This window comes from Rhizophagus irregularis, chromosome 12 (assembly GCF_026210795.1).
Source record: "Rhizophagus irregularis chromosome 12, complete sequence".
In the NCBI taxonomy this organism is placed as follows: Eukaryota; Fungi; Glomeromycota; class Glomeromycetes; order Glomerales; family Glomeraceae; genus Rhizophagus; species Rhizophagus irregularis.
The window spans coordinates 2,422,345-2,440,537 of record NC_089440.1 but is presented as its reverse complement, the minus strand read 5'-3'; the positions used below and the strand labels follow the sequence as shown (position 1 = coordinate 2,440,537).

The 18,193-nt window shown below is 28.4% G+C and overlaps 8 protein-coding genes across 9 annotated transcripts; 3 read left to right on the top strand and 5 right to left on the bottom strand.

Annotated features, from left to right (window-relative positions):
- Positions 1-2,861: 2,861 nt before the first annotated feature.
- On the top strand, positions 2,862-3,996 carry OCT59_004073 (uncharacterized protein; the record flags this gene model as incomplete). 2 transcript variants are annotated; one of them, XM_066148047.1, is made up of 8 exons in its annotated part: positions 2,862-2,898; positions 2,997-3,198; positions 3,275-3,291; positions 3,363-3,416; positions 3,483-3,539; positions 3,622-3,660; positions 3,738-3,773; positions 3,848-3,996. In XM_066148047.1, 8 exons carry the CDS (start codon positions 2,862-2,864, stop codon positions 3,994-3,996), a joined length of 591 nt encoding a protein of 196 aa, XP_065996686.1. The 2 variants fall into 2 exon arrangements, with proteins under 2 accessions (XP_065996686.1, XP_065996685.1); XM_066148046.1 differs by having other exon boundaries at positions 2,882-2,898; positions 3,055-3,198.
- Positions 3,997-4,247: 251 nt separating this feature from the next.
- OCT59_004072 (uncharacterized protein) lies at positions 4,248-4,820 on the bottom strand (the record flags this gene model as incomplete). Its single annotated transcript, XM_066148045.1, has 1 exon — positions 4,248-4,820. The coding sequence occupies one exon, from the start codon at positions 4,818-4,820 to the stop codon at positions 4,248-4,250; it is 573 nt and encodes a 190-aa protein (XP_065996684.1).
- A 639-nt stretch (positions 4,821-5,459) lies between these two features.
- Positions 5,460-7,284, bottom strand: OCT59_004071 (uncharacterized protein; the record flags this gene model as incomplete). Its single annotated transcript, XM_066148044.1, has 6 exons — positions 5,460-5,693; positions 5,768-5,843; positions 5,921-6,174; positions 6,242-6,478; positions 6,732-6,972; positions 7,055-7,284. 6 exons carry the CDS (start codon positions 7,282-7,284, stop codon positions 5,460-5,462), a joined length of 1,272 nt encoding a protein of 423 aa, XP_065996683.1.
- Positions 7,285-9,874: 2,590 nt separating this feature from the next.
- OCT59_004070 (uncharacterized protein) lies at positions 9,875-12,157 on the top strand (the record flags this gene model as incomplete). Its single annotated transcript, XM_066148043.1, has 9 exons — positions 9,875-10,024; positions 10,114-10,138; positions 10,204-10,352; positions 10,432-10,718; positions 10,794-10,870; positions 10,965-11,197; positions 11,269-11,451; positions 11,527-11,910; positions 11,984-12,157. 9 exons carry the CDS (start codon positions 9,875-9,877, stop codon positions 12,155-12,157), a joined length of 1,662 nt encoding a protein of 553 aa, XP_065996682.1.
- A 599-nt stretch (positions 12,158-12,756) lies between these two features.
- Positions 12,757-13,373, bottom strand: OCT59_004069 (uncharacterized protein; the record flags this gene model as incomplete). The annotated part of the gene is made up of 2 exons (XM_066148042.1): positions 12,757-13,212; positions 13,278-13,373. 2 exons carry the CDS (start codon positions 13,371-13,373, stop codon positions 12,757-12,759), a joined length of 552 nt encoding a protein of 183 aa, XP_065996681.1.
- Positions 13,374-13,641: 268 nt separating this feature from the next.
- OCT59_004068 (uncharacterized protein) lies at positions 13,642-14,837 on the top strand (the record flags this gene model as incomplete). The annotated part of the gene is made up of 7 exons (XM_066148041.1): positions 13,642-13,680; positions 13,888-13,914; positions 13,976-14,009; positions 14,132-14,165; positions 14,358-14,420; positions 14,488-14,645; positions 14,710-14,837. 7 exons carry the CDS (start codon positions 13,642-13,644, stop codon positions 14,835-14,837), a joined length of 483 nt encoding a protein of 160 aa, XP_065996680.1.
- A 346-nt stretch (positions 14,838-15,183) lies between these two features.
- OCT59_004067 (uncharacterized protein) lies at positions 15,184-15,477 on the bottom strand (the record flags this gene model as incomplete). Its single annotated transcript, XM_066148040.1, has 1 exon — positions 15,184-15,477. The coding sequence occupies one exon, from the start codon at positions 15,475-15,477 to the stop codon at positions 15,184-15,186; it is 294 nt and encodes a 97-aa protein (XP_065996679.1).
- A 190-nt stretch (positions 15,478-15,667) lies between these two features.
- On the bottom strand, positions 15,668-17,212 carry OCT59_004066 (uncharacterized protein; the record flags this gene model as incomplete). Its single annotated transcript, XM_066148039.1, has 7 exons — positions 15,668-16,305; positions 16,375-16,404; positions 16,483-16,521; positions 16,619-16,672; positions 16,819-16,843; positions 16,924-17,003; positions 17,104-17,212. 7 exons carry the CDS (start codon positions 17,210-17,212, stop codon positions 15,668-15,670), a joined length of 975 nt encoding a protein of 324 aa, XP_065996678.1.
- Between the last annotated feature and the right edge of the window lie 981 nt (positions 17,213-18,193).

Genomic DNA, 18,193 nt, shown 5'->3' with positions numbered 1-18,193 from the left:
TTTCAAAGCTGTATTCTGCAAGCTGAGAAGAGGTATCAAAAGTTTATTTTTATCTGAGCTACTTAATAAATTATTTTCTTCCAGTGAAATTGTTGCTATGTCATTAAAAACTATTTGTTTTTCCTCATTAGTAAAAGCTTTAGCGAACTTTCATCTTAGTTTATATTAAGATTGCGGGTGAAACTCCATAATAAATGCGAAACTTAATAAAACTATATTAAAAACTTAATAATAAATTGGTAAAACCTAACTATAAAAATTATATATAATAGCAAAACTATAATAAATTCTTATAAAAAAATTGTCAAAACTAAGGTTTAGACGTTTTGCCAAATTCAAAAACTAGTTTAGCCTGCAACTATAGTTTATATAGCCGAAATGTATTATTTTTTATCTGTTATCATGGACTTAGGCCTGCTTTACGCATTCTAAGAGACATTTTAACTACAAATTTTTTCTTTATTTTTATAAATATATGGTGTAAGCTTTAAAAAAATGATATAGTGGTCTTAGTAATTTGAGAATAAGCCACCAAGGAAAAAAGTTTATTGATGAATTTGTACTATAATATTTAATGGTAAGAAAAAAGTTTAATTGATTTAAGTTACATCATTATCTAAACTGAATTTTAATTAGAAATATATAAAAGTGTGTAAAATTCCTTTTCTTTTAAAAATACTTCCTTTATTGCTAATTTATTAAATTATTTATTTTTAAACATCTGATTATTTTTAATTAATTTAATAAATTATTTTTAAATGTTTTAACGCTAATTTTAATTATGGGCAGAAAGAAATCTTCAGTTCGTAATAAAGTGATAAAAGAAACTCCTAATAATAAAGTACTAGCTTCCAATATAAAACTAGGCAGGATTTTAATGAAAAACTTACCATTTCAAATTCATTATGTGATTCAAAGCGAAAAAGTAATCAGCTTAAAGCAAATAATGTAGAAATTTTAATAGAAGAAACTAATAAAATTTTAAATTACAATAAATGAACCAAGAAAGTTGATAAAGGTCAGAATATATAATAGTAACTATAAATTTGTTTATTGATTTTATTTTGGAATATATTAACGTAAATTGATCTTTTTAGTACAAGAATCATTGACCAAAGTTAATGACGAATTAAAAGACTCTAAATCTACTACCGAATCTACTAATATATCACTTTTATTGTAGAGCAGATAGAAATAGTAAATTAACGGTTAATTATAATTTGGGTTAATTTTAATCCAATTATAATTTCCAGTCTATTATAACAAATTTTTAAAATTTTTATAATTTATTTAATCAAACTTATATTTTTATTTTTATATTTATCAAAATTTATTTATTATTCAGTTGCTAAATCTGTAATATTTAATTCTAACCTGAATATCCTATCATCATCATCATTATTGTTATCGTTACCAGTATTATTATTATTATTATTTATTGTTATTATCATTACGCTGATTATGTATTAATTTTCTTTTTAATCCTTTTTTGTATAACTGAAGATTTTTGTAAATATAAACCAACTTCTTAACACTTTCATTTTGCAATTGATTACAGATTTTATTATGAATAAACCTAAACATAGAAAAATTTCTTTTAGTGGTGGCAGATGACGTTGAAATTGAAAGAATCTTAATAGCTAGTTGTTGAATGTTACTATTTGACCAAGATTGCCACTATACAGACAGACTAAGGTTAGTAGATAATAACCAAATCATTTTATTATCATATGGCGAATTTTTTTGATAAAATTTTACTAATTCTGTAAATATAATCACAGATTCCTCTTGACTGAATCTTTTACTTGTGAATTCTGTGAATTCTTTATATTCCGTTATCTTTATATTAGTAATTTTGCTTTCTTCTAAAAAATATGGATCTAACATATAAGTAGCCATCATAACAGGATGGTATGTATAATTTCACCGTTTTTGAACAAGTTGTTGAATATTGTTAGAAAAATTACAAAAGATTTCATTAACTTGATGCATTAATTTTTTGAAGTGAAAATAAACAGTTGAAAGAGTAGATGTGTCTGATTTAAACAATTTTAACACTAAAACCATTGGCTCTAAAAATTTTATAATTGTATTCAACATATCCCAAAAATTTTCTGATAATATAAAATTTCCTATTGTATTATTATTTTTTTACAGATATTAGAATCCATTAATGTTTGTTCAAGAGTAGTTTTTGATTTTTGAAGTGACTGAAAGCAGCTAAGATGTGATTCCTATCGTGTAAGTACTGATAAAACTAACGCAATCTCTTTATTATAATTTTTATCTTGAATACGTTTTAATTTTACTGCTGTTTGTACATCCCTATAAAAAGTCTACATCCTTAAACTGTACTAGTTTTATGGTTAAAATATCCTTATATAGTAATAATATTCTTAAAATATACTGAAATTTGTACGAACAGTATATTTAAAATAGTGTTCTATAATAATAAATAAGTTTAAATTATACAAAAAATATACTTAATTTTTAAATGTAATATTGACTGGTATTTTAAAATATTCTGATTAGATATGGAAAATATCCTTAAAAGTAATTTATCAGTAATTTAGGTATGTTAATATAATATTCTTAAAATATACTGAAATTGTACAAATGGATATTTAAAATAGTGTTTCAAATTGTAATATTTTAAAATATTCCGGGAAGGACTATATACTATTCGTATCGGTTTCACAAATGACCTGGTATGTGATAATGTGTCCTTAAAATATTCTGATCGAGTACATAAATATTTCGATCGGCAAAAAATTAAATAAAATAACGTAATTAGATTATTTAATTTTATAAACTAAATTTCTTTCTTTCTTTAAAAGACACGAATTATTTTTTGAAAAAAGATGTCAAAAACTAAAGACAAATGCAAGAATTGTGCAGGTAAAAAATGAGAACAAAAAAAAACAAAAAATAAAATGTGTGGCAATATAAATCGAATTTTATATCAATTTTTTTGAATCAATATTTCATAATTATAGATTTCGATGCCAAGTTAGAGTTCATTATTTTCATTATTTTTATTTTGTTTTTTATTAGTGCATTATTACTAAAAGTTTCAGAAACAATGACACCGGGAGAACCAGGAGGACCATCACCACCAGTAACACTAGGAGGAATTATTAGGACAAATAGTTCTGGATTATCTTTAAAAATATCGATCTTTCTAATCTTAATAGCACGGTTGGTAAAGTCTTTCTGAAAATTATGATAGTCAAGGTTAGTTTTAAATTACTATGATTTTATATTTAATATATAGGCGAACACGGTATAGCAGTAATATTGAGATTTTGTTATGTATAATTATTATAAAGTTATTAATCCAATTTTCATATTTATATTATAAGCATCACAAGATATCGAAGGAAATTCAAACAAAAAACATGTTAGGGAAAGTGATGGTAGTTCTTTTTCATCGTTTCTTTTGTTGTTTACAAAAAGTAAAATTCTTCTTTACTTATTTATAGATGATCAAGTAGAAATATTAGAAATATCGGATACCAATAATACTAACGAAGATTTTTGTACGTTTCAAATTATGTCTTATAATCTTAATAATTAGAACAAACAATAATACTAAATTTATGTTTATTGTTTCTATATAAGGCTCAACCCTAAAAAATGATAAAAAAAGAGTGAAAATCGGTAAAATTTCGTATTTTTTTCTACTTTGTTGATTAACAAAAGTAATATTTACTTTTTGGTATTTTAAATTATATTAGGCAATACTTCGATATGTAAAAAAGTGACTAAACCGGGTATTGTATAATTAACAGAAAGCAAAACTTGTGAACTTGAATCTGAAGTAATATATATATATTTTTTTCTTTAGACAAAGAAAGTTTATTGGCTATTAGTAAGATTGGAGATCCTATTATAGATTCATTATTCTATTCTTTGGGCAAATTGAAAAAAACTGGAGTTAAAAGTGTAGCAATGAATTTGGTTAATAATAGTATCCGATTTATCACATTAGACTGAATTTATAATTTTATATTATAAAATGTAAAAAAAAAATAAATAAAAAATTATGAATGATTTTTACGTAGAATAATTAATGTAAGTAAATTATTCGTTCAATTAACTTTTCAGCTAAAATTTAAAGTCATGGGATGTTTATTAAGTTGCCAGCTGGCACAATATATACAAAATATTTTAATTTTACGATAAAATCGCAACTGTACTACGGCACTATCTTATTATTATTATAAAACTCATGATTTCATCATCAGTCACTCCTCCTTTCCATCATAGTCTCCTTCCTCTTTCTCTACGTCCAACCCCTCCTCCTCCTTTCCCTCCTTTTCATCATAGTCTCCTTCCTCTTCCTCTACGTCCAGCCCCTCCTCCTCCTTTCCCTCCTTTCCATCATGACCTTTCCCTTTCATGTCATTATGAATTTCCTCTACCTCATTATCGTCCAGTTCCTTTTCCTTTCCCTCCTTTTCCTTTCCCTCCTTTTCTTCTTCCTCATCATCTTCGTTAATTAAATCATCAAATCCATTTATCAAGGTTCCATTTTTTTTAGAGACCAAATTTAACTTTGACATACATTTTTTTTTAATCGAATAATTCCCATTGATTTTCACCACTTTTAACATTAGACTTTTTTTAATTATACTTGCCAAGGTATAGAACCCATTCTCATCAATACTACAATATTGAAACCCCAGATATTCAATATTTTTATTGGTACCCTTTAATAATGCCTCTAAAATATATATAACACCTTTTTTACATATCAAACAATCATTAATTATTAGTTGTTTTAAATCCGGCCAGTTAGCCAAAGATCGACTAAGCATTTTCGATGTTTTTTTAGTGAAAAAATTATCTTCGAGATTAATAATTTGTAACTTCTTACACAAACTTAAAGACTCTACATCAGCAAGTTTGAAAAGCGTTGATTCACACCAGTATACGCGTTGATCAACACCAGCTAGTTGTTCAACGCGTTTTACAATATTAATCAACACCCGTATACTGGAGTATATCAACGCTTAATGTTAATATACGCGTCATTCAACTCTAATGTGTAGTTCAACACATTATGCATTGTTGTTCAACGCACTGTATATTAACACAACTATATATATAATATATTAATTAAATTATATTTATTTTGCTCACCTTAGGAACTGAACCGATTACCTCAATTACACTATTAATACGTCAAATCTCACGACCTAACCATTGTACCATTTAATTTAAGTATATATATACATATATTATAATTAATATTAAAAAAAAAATTTTATTGCATCACGTGTTTTATGTAATGTAAGCTTAATACGCGTTTTTCACTGCCAGTGAACGCGAAGTATAATTATACTATAATTATCATATCATTTTAACTTTACTAAACAACATATTAATTATTTCTACTAACTAAATACTTGCAAGTATAATATACTGTATTTATTGTTTTACGCAATTTATCGAAATTAAAACATAAATGTATTAACAAAATATTCATTTTGTCGTTCGGCACGTTGAACTACTTGTACCAATTCTATAATTGATTCAATAGGCACAAAGTTATACGTGTTTATAATCTTCAACCAAGGACAATCATATTTGTATAATTGTCTTGAATTACAAAAATCGTACCATTGTACAAGGGCAAGATCAAACGACAAATCTTTTTCAATAATTTTAACGTTAATCAACATAAGAACCTAAATATAAAATAAGTAAGTTATTGCTTGGATTATCATTCGTTAGTAGTTCAATATTAAATAAAATTCTGTACCTTGCCAAAACATGCACCACCTTCGGCTGTATTATAATCTTCAGACTCTTCCTCGCTCATGCTGATTGACACATCACTAAATGACGGTTCGTTATAATACAAGCTTTTTGCTCTAATGTAATCCCGCTTGAAGAAATATTAGCATAACTATACCAACTAATATTAATAGTTTCATTATCGGTTAACCCTTCACATAAATCTAAAAACTCGTTTAACGATTCCAGAAAATATTCTAGAGCCGTTAGAGCTTCACGGGCCAAGCTATTGTTTGATCGGTAATTATTGAAAAACGCATCAAAATCTTGCAAATTAAATGTGCCTAACAAACTATTCATTAGAGTTTTTTGTTTGCGTCTATTAACATTTGTACGCTGAAGTAAGTATTTAATTATCTCTTTTCGGTAAACCTATATATAATATAACAATATTAATTTGTGATAATGCATTGAATATCGTACTAGCTGTAATACCAACCGATTTAATCATTTGATCTGTTAGGTCACGCTTATTACTAGACCTATAGGGTATTTTTACGGCTTCTTTATGTAAAAATTCATACGTTTCCATCGTAAACCCGTTGATTGCTCCATATTCTCTAATTGTCTTAATGATATGATAGCACCAATTATGCAGCTTTGGTAATTGAAGTTCGGATAGAGAATATTCTTTAAATAGTTTTATAAAGCTCTTTGCCCATTGTTTGATTAGATTCTTTAAACAAAATAAAATATAATCATGTTAATTGCAATATTCATAAAAAACTAATCATCATATTATCTCGCTATCATACATCAAAAATCACCAGCTCTGATTCCTTAAAATACTCCCGTCGGCTGTATAAATACATCTTATTCCAATAATAATACACGTTAACCAATGCTTCATCAGATCGTTTGGCTCGGGATGTACTTATCAATGATTTGTGGTGGTTTATGACTATTCCTTCTATGACGAAAACAAATACCTTCATCATATTCCGAAATTCATTGGCAGTAAACCGCTTAATATTTTCCAGGCCATTCTTGAATATCTTAAGGCCAGGAAATCGTGGGATTTTAGCCAAACGATTATCAAGTTCGTCAACCGCTATTTGACCACACAATTCTTTTAACAACACCCTTGTGTAGGTCACTTGATAATTAAACAATCCCAAGTCGAGATGATGCATTCGGTCAGGTATTGTTGACAAATAAATATTTAACTGACTATCGTTTATTTTCGAGTAAATATATTAGAAAATAATTGGCAAAATAAACACACTTTCTTTAAAAATCACATGATACGTACGGATAATTCCAAAAGATGTTTTTCATATCGTGTAAAGAATATTGTTGTGCAGAATTTTGTTCAACAAGACATCTCATATTTTCTGGTGTTTTTAAGATAATTTGATCGTTTGTTAACTCCACATTGTTCAGCTTCTCACGCTCCACCAAACATTTATGACAAGGGTGGTGACAATTAACAGAGTTAAATGTTAAAGTTACCGCAGCATTTTCTGGTAAATCTCCTAACATTACGGAAATAAATGGAAAACACCACTTTATACCATTATCTGTTTGAAGATCAAATCCACCATTATAGTCAAGTAACGATCATGTCAATATATTTAAAGCATATTGATAAAGGACTCGCTTGGCTAACCGAAAACTCTTTGACCTCTTTTGTGAAATATCTTTTGCCTTTAGGATCGGCAGATAACCCAAAAGTATTTTGGCATCAGGCCTATTTCTGCGCCAACTAACTATATTACCAAGTGTTAAATAAATGGGATGTTCGCTGGTCTTTCCTAAGTGATCACGTGTCGTAGCATCCGAATATAAAATTACTGACAATACATTTGCACCATTAGGAAGTGATTTTTGGACTCTTTTCCACCATTGTCCATTATATTGTTCGTTATATATTCTTTCTCCGTTATGATTTAATAGTGTAAATTTAAAAGTACAATGGGCAAATATATCCTTATTGCTCAACAATTCCTTTATAACGTCAAAAATCGGACGATAATGAAGATAATACGTTTCTTGTTTATATGTCATGATAGGCGCTTTTTTAAAAGAAATATGTGGTACAACAATTTGATCCAACAATTGACGACCTTTTTTTACCGACGTAGGTAAAATTACATTATCGCGGCAAATCTTTTTTGAAAATTTAAGTATATCGTTACCACATGCATCAGACAAATTCCATTTAGTAAGCAACTCCATAAAATTTCCAAACTCTTCGCTTGAAAATTCTGGTATATTTGTTACTCTAATATCAAGAGATTCGAAGGTTAGGATTGGTTCAACGTCAATTAGCGAATATTCGATTTCAATGTCTCTTGATTCGTCAATCACTTCCTATATATGGATGTTAATAGACAATAAATACTTGATAAATATGTCGATCGCTTTCTATATATAGACATATATAGACGTACACAAAAGTATAAATTATTTTAATTTCATTTAACGTTGATTTCTCACCTCCTCTTTCTCTTCCTCCTCTTCCTCTTCCTCTTCCTCTTCATAGCTCACCTTTTCTAGTTGTTCATCATTATCACTCCCTTCCTCTTCTTCTTCCCCTTCGTCTTCCCCTTCCCTTCGTAGTTCACATCCTCTAGTACTTCATCATTATCTTCCCTTTCTTCTTCGTAGTTCACATCCTCTAGTACTTCATCATTATCTTCACTTTCTTCTTCGTAGCTCACCTCCTCTTGTACTTCATCATTATTAGTACTCCCTCTCTCTTCCTCTCCCTCTTCGTAGCTCACCTCCTCAAGTCGTTCGTCGTCATCCACTTCCTCTTGTTCATGTTCTACTTCTTCAGCAATTTCTCTAAGAACTTTATCAATTATATCATCGTGAGTTTTCACATGATTTCGTAGAGAAGCACGACGACTGAAGACTCTTTCACAATGTGGACACGAGTATATAGCCATTTTTTGAAGTTGATTTATGGTGAATAAGTTTTTTATTTGACGCTAGCAAAGTAGGTTAATTTATATAAAAACATTAAGGTTTTTTACATGTTGATTTATTATATTAACTTGTTTAACAATAAATTGACTATGTGCCTCAATAATATTAACAATACTTAACAATACAGTATTGCTTGACGTATTGCACGGTTTACACAATGTTAACAGTTAGTGTTACTGATTACGATCAATCAAGAAATACATACATTAAATTAATCAATCATCGTGTCGTTTAAATATTTAGGTGAGGATATCAAATGATACCATCAGTTAACTGCGTAATGATACTGATGAAAATATTCACATTTAAGGTGTCAACAAACACAACAAACATCATAGAAATTAACGCATAATTATTATTATTAGTACTTTTACGACGAATAAAATAAAGGATTAATTAATACAGTAAACTGGAACGTCCAAAAGCAAAACCGAGCGTTGGATGAAGGTAATTATATTTTGTTGGAAATTTCACTTATTAAAATTTACATCCTCGATATTTACAATTTCCTGTTAAAATTTTCTCTCTTCTTCAGATTTAATCTCTTCTTTCTATTTATTGCTCACCTCTACTACTAGTTGTTCTGTTCATCGTTAAACGCTTTCATTTCTAGCTGTCCATAGTTACTCATCACGTCTACTTCATCAGCAGAAATTCAATTTGAAACATCACATGATTTCGTAAGGATGAACAACGATTAACAATGTGATAAACAACGACTAATACTTTTTTGCAATGTGGGCGTTGAAATTCGAAGTGAAGAAATGAATCAGATTTGTCGTTGCAACACGTGACATGACTAATACTTTTTTGCGATGTGGGCGTTGAAATTCAAAGTAAAGAAATGAATCAGATTTGTCGTTGCAACACGTGACATTGCGCCGCAATTTAGTCTTAAAGTAACATCTAGTTAAGTAATTACATTAATTATGTTTGTTACAAGTTACACTGGACACTAAGTAAGTATACTAATCATTAGTATACTTGAGTATACTTACGTATAGGTAAATCAAGTAGATCATTACACATAAGAGTTAAAAAATGATTGCTTTTTTTTCTCACATTCTAATATTTTTTTTTTCTCATTCTCACATTCTAATAATCAATTAATTCTCTCTTGTCAGTCATCTTTTTATCAATGGATAACGACGACAACAAAAATAATAATAATAAAACCAGCGGCAAACGCTCTTTAGATTTTAATAATTTAAAACGCCCAAAACCTACTACTAGATCTAGTACTAGGTCTACTAGATCTACTAGATCGTCAACGAGTATGAATATAGAAGTAATTATTTTAACTTTAAATTATTATATATATTTGGTTGTAAATTATTATGATTGTATAAATATACTTATATAATTAATATCTTTTAGATCAACAAACAAAATAATTTGAAAGGTTTTATTTTAGTTTTTTTTTGAACTTGTGTGAACGAATATCTAAAAATACATTATAATTAACAGATACCGAAGCCAATCATCAAACAATTTCAGACGCTTCACAAATAGAGACTCCAAAAAAGACGAAAATTGCAAGGTTAGATTTGTTTCGTGATAGAGATATTGATGAGATTATTATTGGTACCAATAAAACTACCAAAGGATCTTCTCAAGTAATATCAGTTATCAATTTTGTCATTGTTTATATTATTCATTATTAGTTTATTAAATACATTTTATTGTTTTCATCAGGCAATAAATGAATCATCAACAATATCCTCTTATATCCCTTCGGTGGTAATTTCTCCTCCTTCCTTCTCTCCTCCTTCCTCTATTAAAACAACGATATCTGATAAAGCAGCATCTGGTGGTAAAGCAGCATCTGATAAAGCAGCATCTGGCGGTAAAGCAGCATCTGATAAAGCAGCATCTGGTGGTAAAGCAGCATCTGATAAAGCAGCATCTGGTGGTAAAGCAGCGTCTGATAAAGCAGCATCTGGTGGTAAAGCAGCGTCTGGTAAAGCAGCATCTGGTGTAAAGTAAAACAGCGTCTCGGCAAAGCAGCATCTGGTAAGCAAAAGAAGCATCCTGGTCAGTAAATCATCATCATCCAGCGTTAAGGCAGTGATTAGTAAAGAATCGCCATCAAATAATAATGTGACAACATCATCATCTAAAGTAACGGATCAAGGTTAGATACGATATATACTGTTTGTTCATTGTTGTTTTGTTAATAAATTATCAAATTGGTTCTTATTATTCTTATTAACGATAATTTATAGCAGTTAGTTCTGGTGAATTTGCCAAATTAATACAAATTAATCAAAAAACAGCATCAAAACTCAACACGATTATTAATAATCAAGAAAGGTTTGAAGCTATGTTAAACGAACAAAAAGACCAGATTTCAAATATAATGTCGGTATTAGATTCTCATCGCAACGTTGAAACTGAAGTTGAGGTTAAAAAAAAGGGTAAAACGAAAAAGAAAGACAAAAACTCAGATGAATTTTATCACGTAAATATATGGTTTAAAGTTATGTATTTCTTTATATTATTTACTAAATATAACAATTTGTATGTATTAAGGATGCGATTAAAGATCTTTCTTATGAATTATTTCATGAGCATCGACGAGTAACCGACCGACAAATGAAAAATCGCCTTAAAGAAAAATTAGAAAATGATGAAACATCCGCCAAAATACTCATGAAGTTGTCCGGAAAAGGAGTTTCGTTCGATTATTTGTGGGATGATAGAATGCATTCACAAGTAAGTAGTATTTGTATTATATATTAGTCATTAATTGCCAAATTTATAACAACTTGTTTATTTTATTAAATATAGTTACTTGCTGCAAATCGCGTTAAAAAAGGTTACTACATTAGAAAATTGAAAGAAAGTTTGTGGAGTACTTTCGGTATTAATAGAATAATGCCATTCAAAGATAATTTCAGCAAACAACAGATGCGAACATGGAAAGCAAGTAAAAACGTTCAACAGGTCCATGAAGATTTATACAAACCGAGCGACTCAGATGATCCGTCGTCTGATACTTATATTTCGTTAATAATTAAATCGGTTTTTGCATCTGATAAAGAGCGTACAAATGAAAACGCCATTTGGGTTCAGTCGGTATTAGAAGTTATATTTGACGAGGAACACCTTTCGTCAAAAATCGATGCAGACATTGTCAATTCATGGACCGGAAATATAACAGATACAGACGTGGTAATCTTTACTAACTGAATTGTATGTAATGTTTTAAATTAAATTACTAGTAATATTGTATTTCTTTATTTAGGATTCTGAAGAATGTGAATGTGAGTCTTCGCCCAAAACACCTATAACACCTATTGACGATGATGATGAAATCATTGGAGTTGATAATCGTGTTGATGATGTTTATGATGAGCATACGACGGACGATAATCAAGCAGCTGATTTAGAAGTTGCTGATTTAGAAGAAGAGCAATAAAAGTTCACGTGACTTTTATAATTTGATATTATTCGTTGTTGTCATTTTTTGTCTTCTAATCTATATGTATTATTCTAGTATGCATTATATTATGTATCAATTGCAATTTAGCAATATCATTCAGTTAATAATATTAATATAATTATCGCGTTTCAGTTTGTAGAAAGATCAATCAAGTGATTCAGTTGTACAAATCACATTCCCACCTTGTTATGGTTGTGTCACCAGGGCGCTATGTCAACGGAAATTTAGTACGTTGATCGCTTAAAAATCCGCGGCAATCCAATTATAACAAGAGGAATTTACATTAAATAATGTATTTGAATTGATACGTATTTTATCATAAATAAATTTACATATTTTATATAATATATATATTAATAATATACAATAAAATCATTGCTTTACGCATTTTTAATATCAATATACGCGTTTTTATACATTGTATACACGTTTTTAAACTATCGTTGTTTTACTGTATGTTGTTTTACATTTAAATTGGTGTTGTTTTACGCATTTTTCAACATTTTTAGGTGGCGTTGATTGACAAAGGGTTCGTTTCCCTACGTTTTTTGGCGTTGAGCAACACATGGCGTTTTTCAACACTTTATACGCTTGTTTAAAACTTGCTGATGTATTATTCGACAAAGATCTGAGTTATAAAAGCTGTTTCGAGCCAAAATTACTTTTGTTAGTGTAATTTTATGTTTATGTAGAACCATAGAAAGCAGTTTGGAACACTGTTTTCCTAAAACATTTTCTTTTATTGAAAATGTTTCTAAATAAGAAGTTTTCCTTCTCAAATTCAATAACGATTCTAATATAACTGTACCTCTTTCGCTTAACCCCGCGTCATCGATTATCAAGTGCTTTAAATTAACATTATTAGTTAAAAAAACTTTTAACGCCTTTGCACCGCTTTTTCCTAGTGCATTTTTACTAATTATCAGTTCTTCCAAATTTGTGCTTTCTTTAATTACTTCGCATATTTTTCTCAAAATTTCAAAGGTTTCTTGTTTGTTATTTTTAGTGAAGACACTCTCGAGGTTCAATTTCTAATTCAAATAAAAACTTTAGATTTATATTTAAAATATATCTTAATTTGTATAATAAGGTTAACCTTGAACTTGGTAGTTTTAAGCGTTTCGATTAGTTTGTCAATTGTATTATTCGTAATTCTGTTCTCACTTAAGTCGATTTCTGGCAAGATATCCATGTTTACGATATAAAATTGGATGTTGAAAAAAAAGGAAAAAAGAGAGTTAAAAGCATTTGCAGTTCATTAAGAAATTTCGCACGATTCTCCATATTGCGGTTGAATACATAAAAAAGGAAAAAAATCCTCGTTAATATGACCTAAAAAGAAATTTTACATGATTTACTATGTCATCAATCTTTTCATCATTACACCAGTATTATGCCCATAGTTAAATTTTAATTTATTAATTGTAAGTTATTTTCGGTTTCTTCTCTTAAGGAGAATTATGCGGCTTAAAACTAAGCGCATACATAGGATTGGTATCGTCCAAGACTCAGGTTTCTTCTTCTAGAAAATAAAATTTTCTTGAAGAGGATCCTGTGGCTTAAGACTGGGCGCATATCGATACTTGTTCTATCTTATTTATACACATTGTTTTTGCTGATTTTTATTTCTGAAGACTCATACTTCACATATATTAATCAATCTATTACTCTATTTTATGTCTTCCTTCTATATAGATACTTGAAAGAAAAAACCATTTGGAACGGCCTTTCAGGTAATTAGGTGTAAATGTATTTATATTAAAAATATTATAACTAACGTTTTTTCGTTTTTAGAATCAGAACATCTGGACTTTGGAATGGACTTTAGGTAAATATGAAAGAAAAACATATTTTTGGAATGATGAACTTTCGGTAAGTTTCATCAATGGACGAAAGTTTTTTAAAATTTTTGTTTTACTGTTGTCTTACCATTATTTCTCCTATTGTCAGGGACCTCTCGCTACACTAAATTGAGATTGTCAAAGTGAAAACCTTCCCTTATTTGTTAAAATTGCCCTTATTTAAAATCAGCATAGTCAATTTTTTTACTTTATCTACGAATAATTAAAATTATCATTATACCTCCTAAAATATTAGCTAATATATCGTACTGTCATTGCTAAAAGTAAAAATTACTTTTACTAATTTACTAATTGTTGTTATAATATGACTTTAGTGACAGTAATAATCAAAGCTTTGATGTTCCATTTCCTTCAGTGTTAGAAGATACATCTAAAAGGTAATTGATCGATTATTTATAATAAAAAATATAACTTACATTTTCCTAATAATTACAATTATTTTAGCGATGATCAAATTCTTGATGATTATGATTATGGACCTTTTAAGATCATTGATAATTATGATAATGATAATTCAGAGACAGAAAGTGGTACTTCTGAAGAGTATGATGGTTTTGAGGAATTTGAAATAACAGCAGAAAAAGAGAATAAAATATGGGACGGTATGTTTAATATTATAAATTTAAAATTTTAAACTAGATCATTAATTAACATTTAATTTTTTAGATAAATTAATTCAAGGACTACGTCTTTTACATGTAAAAGTACTCCATTTTATATCTGATGAAGCGTTTAACAAAATATCGAACCAACTGGAACAATGTTCCAAACCATTAACAAAAAAACGTTTTTAAATAAATACATAAAAACGTATACATAAATAACATATCGGAGTTTTTTTCATGTAAAAATAGGCTAAGCCACAAATTGATTTATTTATTTATTTATTTATGATAGTAAACGATAGCAATTATAGCAAGTTTATTTAGCAAATGTTAGAATGCGCAAACAATAAAAGATTGCATATTATTTAGCCTTTTATTCATGTAAAATTACTAAATTACTTATAATGTTAATTTATAAATCTGGAGGTTGCAACGCTTTTCGAGTCCATTTTTTATCATTATAATATAAATTCATTCTAATTATAATGCAAAACTATTTGACTGCAAAAAAATTTTTTTTTTCTCTGTTTACTACCTACTCATTACCAACCATCTCGTCAAAATTAACCTCTGAAATATTAAAATATTCCTTAATAATTTCAATTTTAATCCTCTTGTTTTCCCTATTTCTTTCTTGAGTTTTTAATTCTTCGTCATAACTAATCAGCTTGCCTGTACAGACCAAATTGATCCATATTTCAAAGTTAATTGCCGTCTTTACTCCACTCTTAAAAAAACATGCGCTTAATTCTTCGAAAGAATCTAAAAGTCGCCAATCAAAATTGGCTACTTCTAGTAACCTGTATATACGTGGTGCTCGCTGAAGCATCAATTCCAAATTCGGTAAAGAAATTAAGGGGTAAAATTGAGCAATTAATATTTTTGCTTGAGATTTTGTCGTCTCTGATTGTTTTCTGTTTAAGTTTATCTTACAAAAAGCCTGTAATTGTATGTATGACTTAAAAAACCCGACATGAAACCTTAGTTCCTTGCGTCTGGCCATTTCTTTATTTCCTTGCTCATTTGCTTCTCCCATTACGGATAAAAATTAAATCTTTTGCAATCTTCTTGAATTCATCAGATAATTCAGTAAGTGATGAAGTCTTTTTTTGCACACGAATTGGTAAAATTTTAAAAGAACTGCAACTTTTTTGATTGTCATCAGAAATCAAATTAATACGTTGAGTACCACGAAAAAATTGAAAATCTTGTGTTGAATTAATCTTTTCCAAATGACTAATGAGGGCTTCTCTATACTCTTCTTTTTTACTGAAGATTGACCTATCACGTATAGGTGGATTATTTGGCAATTTACCAATATAACCTAGCAGCTTATGCAAATCTTCCGCCAATCTTATACTTGCCATATCCAATTCTTTGAATTTCTTTAATTCGATAATATTTGCCTCGAAGCTGAGATCCGAGGCTTGATTATAATCATAATGAGGAAAACTGGCATTAATTGTTATATCATCAGAGTTAACGTGATTTGGCTTTATCACTAATGTTCCTGTGGAATCCATAAATCGTATATTATTATTAACCAAGTTCATTGTTACACTTTTAACTCCGGTATTTTTCAATTTGCTCAATGAATATAATAACGAATCTATTGTGGGACCTCTGATCTTATTAATGGCCAATAATATTTTTTCGTCTAAAGAAAAATATATATATTATTTCAAATTCAAGTTTCAGAGTTTACTTTCTGTGAATTATACAATACCCGGTTTAGCCCTTTTACGCATCGAGGTATCTAATATAATTTAAAATAACAAAAAGTAAGTATCTCTTTTGTTAATCAACAAGGTAAGAAAAAAATGCGAAAATTTACCAATTTTCGTTCTTTTTTTATCATTTTTTTGGGTTGAACCTTATACATTACAATAAATAGAAAATAATAAACATAAATTTAAATATTACTGTTTGCTCTAAATTACTAAGATTATAAGATATAAATTGAAACTTACAAAAATCTTCGTTAGCATCATCAGTATTGGTATCCAATACTTTTACTTGATCATCTATAAAATATAAATAAGAAAAAAGGAATTTACTTTTTGTAAATAAAATTGTGTTAATTAATAACTATTTAATAAACTTTAATATTACTGTTATACCATGTTCGCACATATATTAAATATAAAATCATATTAATTTTAAAACTAACCTTGACCATGATCCTGTTCTTCATTCTATCATCATTGTCAAAAAATTCATTATTTATATTTGGTTTTTTAGTGCCATTATTACTAAAAGTTTCAGAAACCCCAACCCCGACACTGGGAGAACCAGAAGAACCATCGTCACTTGTAACACTTGGAGAAATTATTAGGACCAATGGTTCTTGTTTATCTTTAAATATATCCAATTATGAAATATTGATTCAAAATTGAAGTAGATATTAATTGATTTATTAGAATTAGATACAAAATAAATAATTAACTTTGCAAACCTGTTGCAGGCTGTTCTGTTTCGGGTTGTTTTCTAGAATCAAAATTATAAGGTAAAATACTTTTTTGCAGCTGGATAATTGGTATTTTTAATGATCTTAAAGAGTCCATATTTTAAAATTGCGATAAAGGTGGTAGAAAGAATTCAGTATTTTTTTAAAAAAAGAAGAGAATTAGAGAAAGAAAAACCAAAAAATGAATTTTTAATTTTTTTTTTGATAAATTTATTAATCGTAATATGTAATTCTATTTCATGGCTTTTTTGCTGCGACATATTAACCGTAATATGTAATTTGATTTTTTTTTTGTTTGGACATATTAATCGTAATATGTAATTCGATATTGAATTACATCTTTACATCTTTTAATGGAAGCGGTGTATTTATACTTTAATGGCAAAGTGGATTTGATGAACCAAAAATGGAAGTGCACGCGTAAGATTTAATTGTGTTATAATAATGATGTTTCACCACCTTAGCGTGACACATTAAACTCTGTGCAACATCCACATTTCTCCCATTCGGTATTTTTTTTCCGCAAATAAAAAATTTTCTCACTAAAAAAAAATGACAATTTTGATGGTAGCAGAATGTAACAGTTAGGATTGACAAAAAATTTTTTTTTCTCGTGTGAAAATAATTATTAGATATATAATAAATAAATAAATAAAAATAATAGGTGGGTTATTAAACTTGCGCAATGTGCAATGCGATCATAAATTGAATCATTACGTTAGATGTTTTCATCTTACGAACTGGGAGACCTAAAAAAATCTTCAGGTAAAGAAAATTTATCATTCAGTTACACGTTGATTTTTTTATTAAGATTTATTTGAAATATATATATATATATTTGCCGATTGACTTTAATATCACAACAGTGTTAGTACAGTATAACATATAATGTATAACGTCAGGTTAGGTCTGCATCATTTTTGTTTACATTCATTTATATCTTTCTTTTTTTCATTCTGTCTTTTGGCTCTTTAGTCATTTTATTCGCAATACCTGTAATTTTATTGCACTTTGTATTGTCACTACTCTTTGCGCTAGATTTTATCCTTCATTCTTAAAACTAGTTTACCAAGCACGT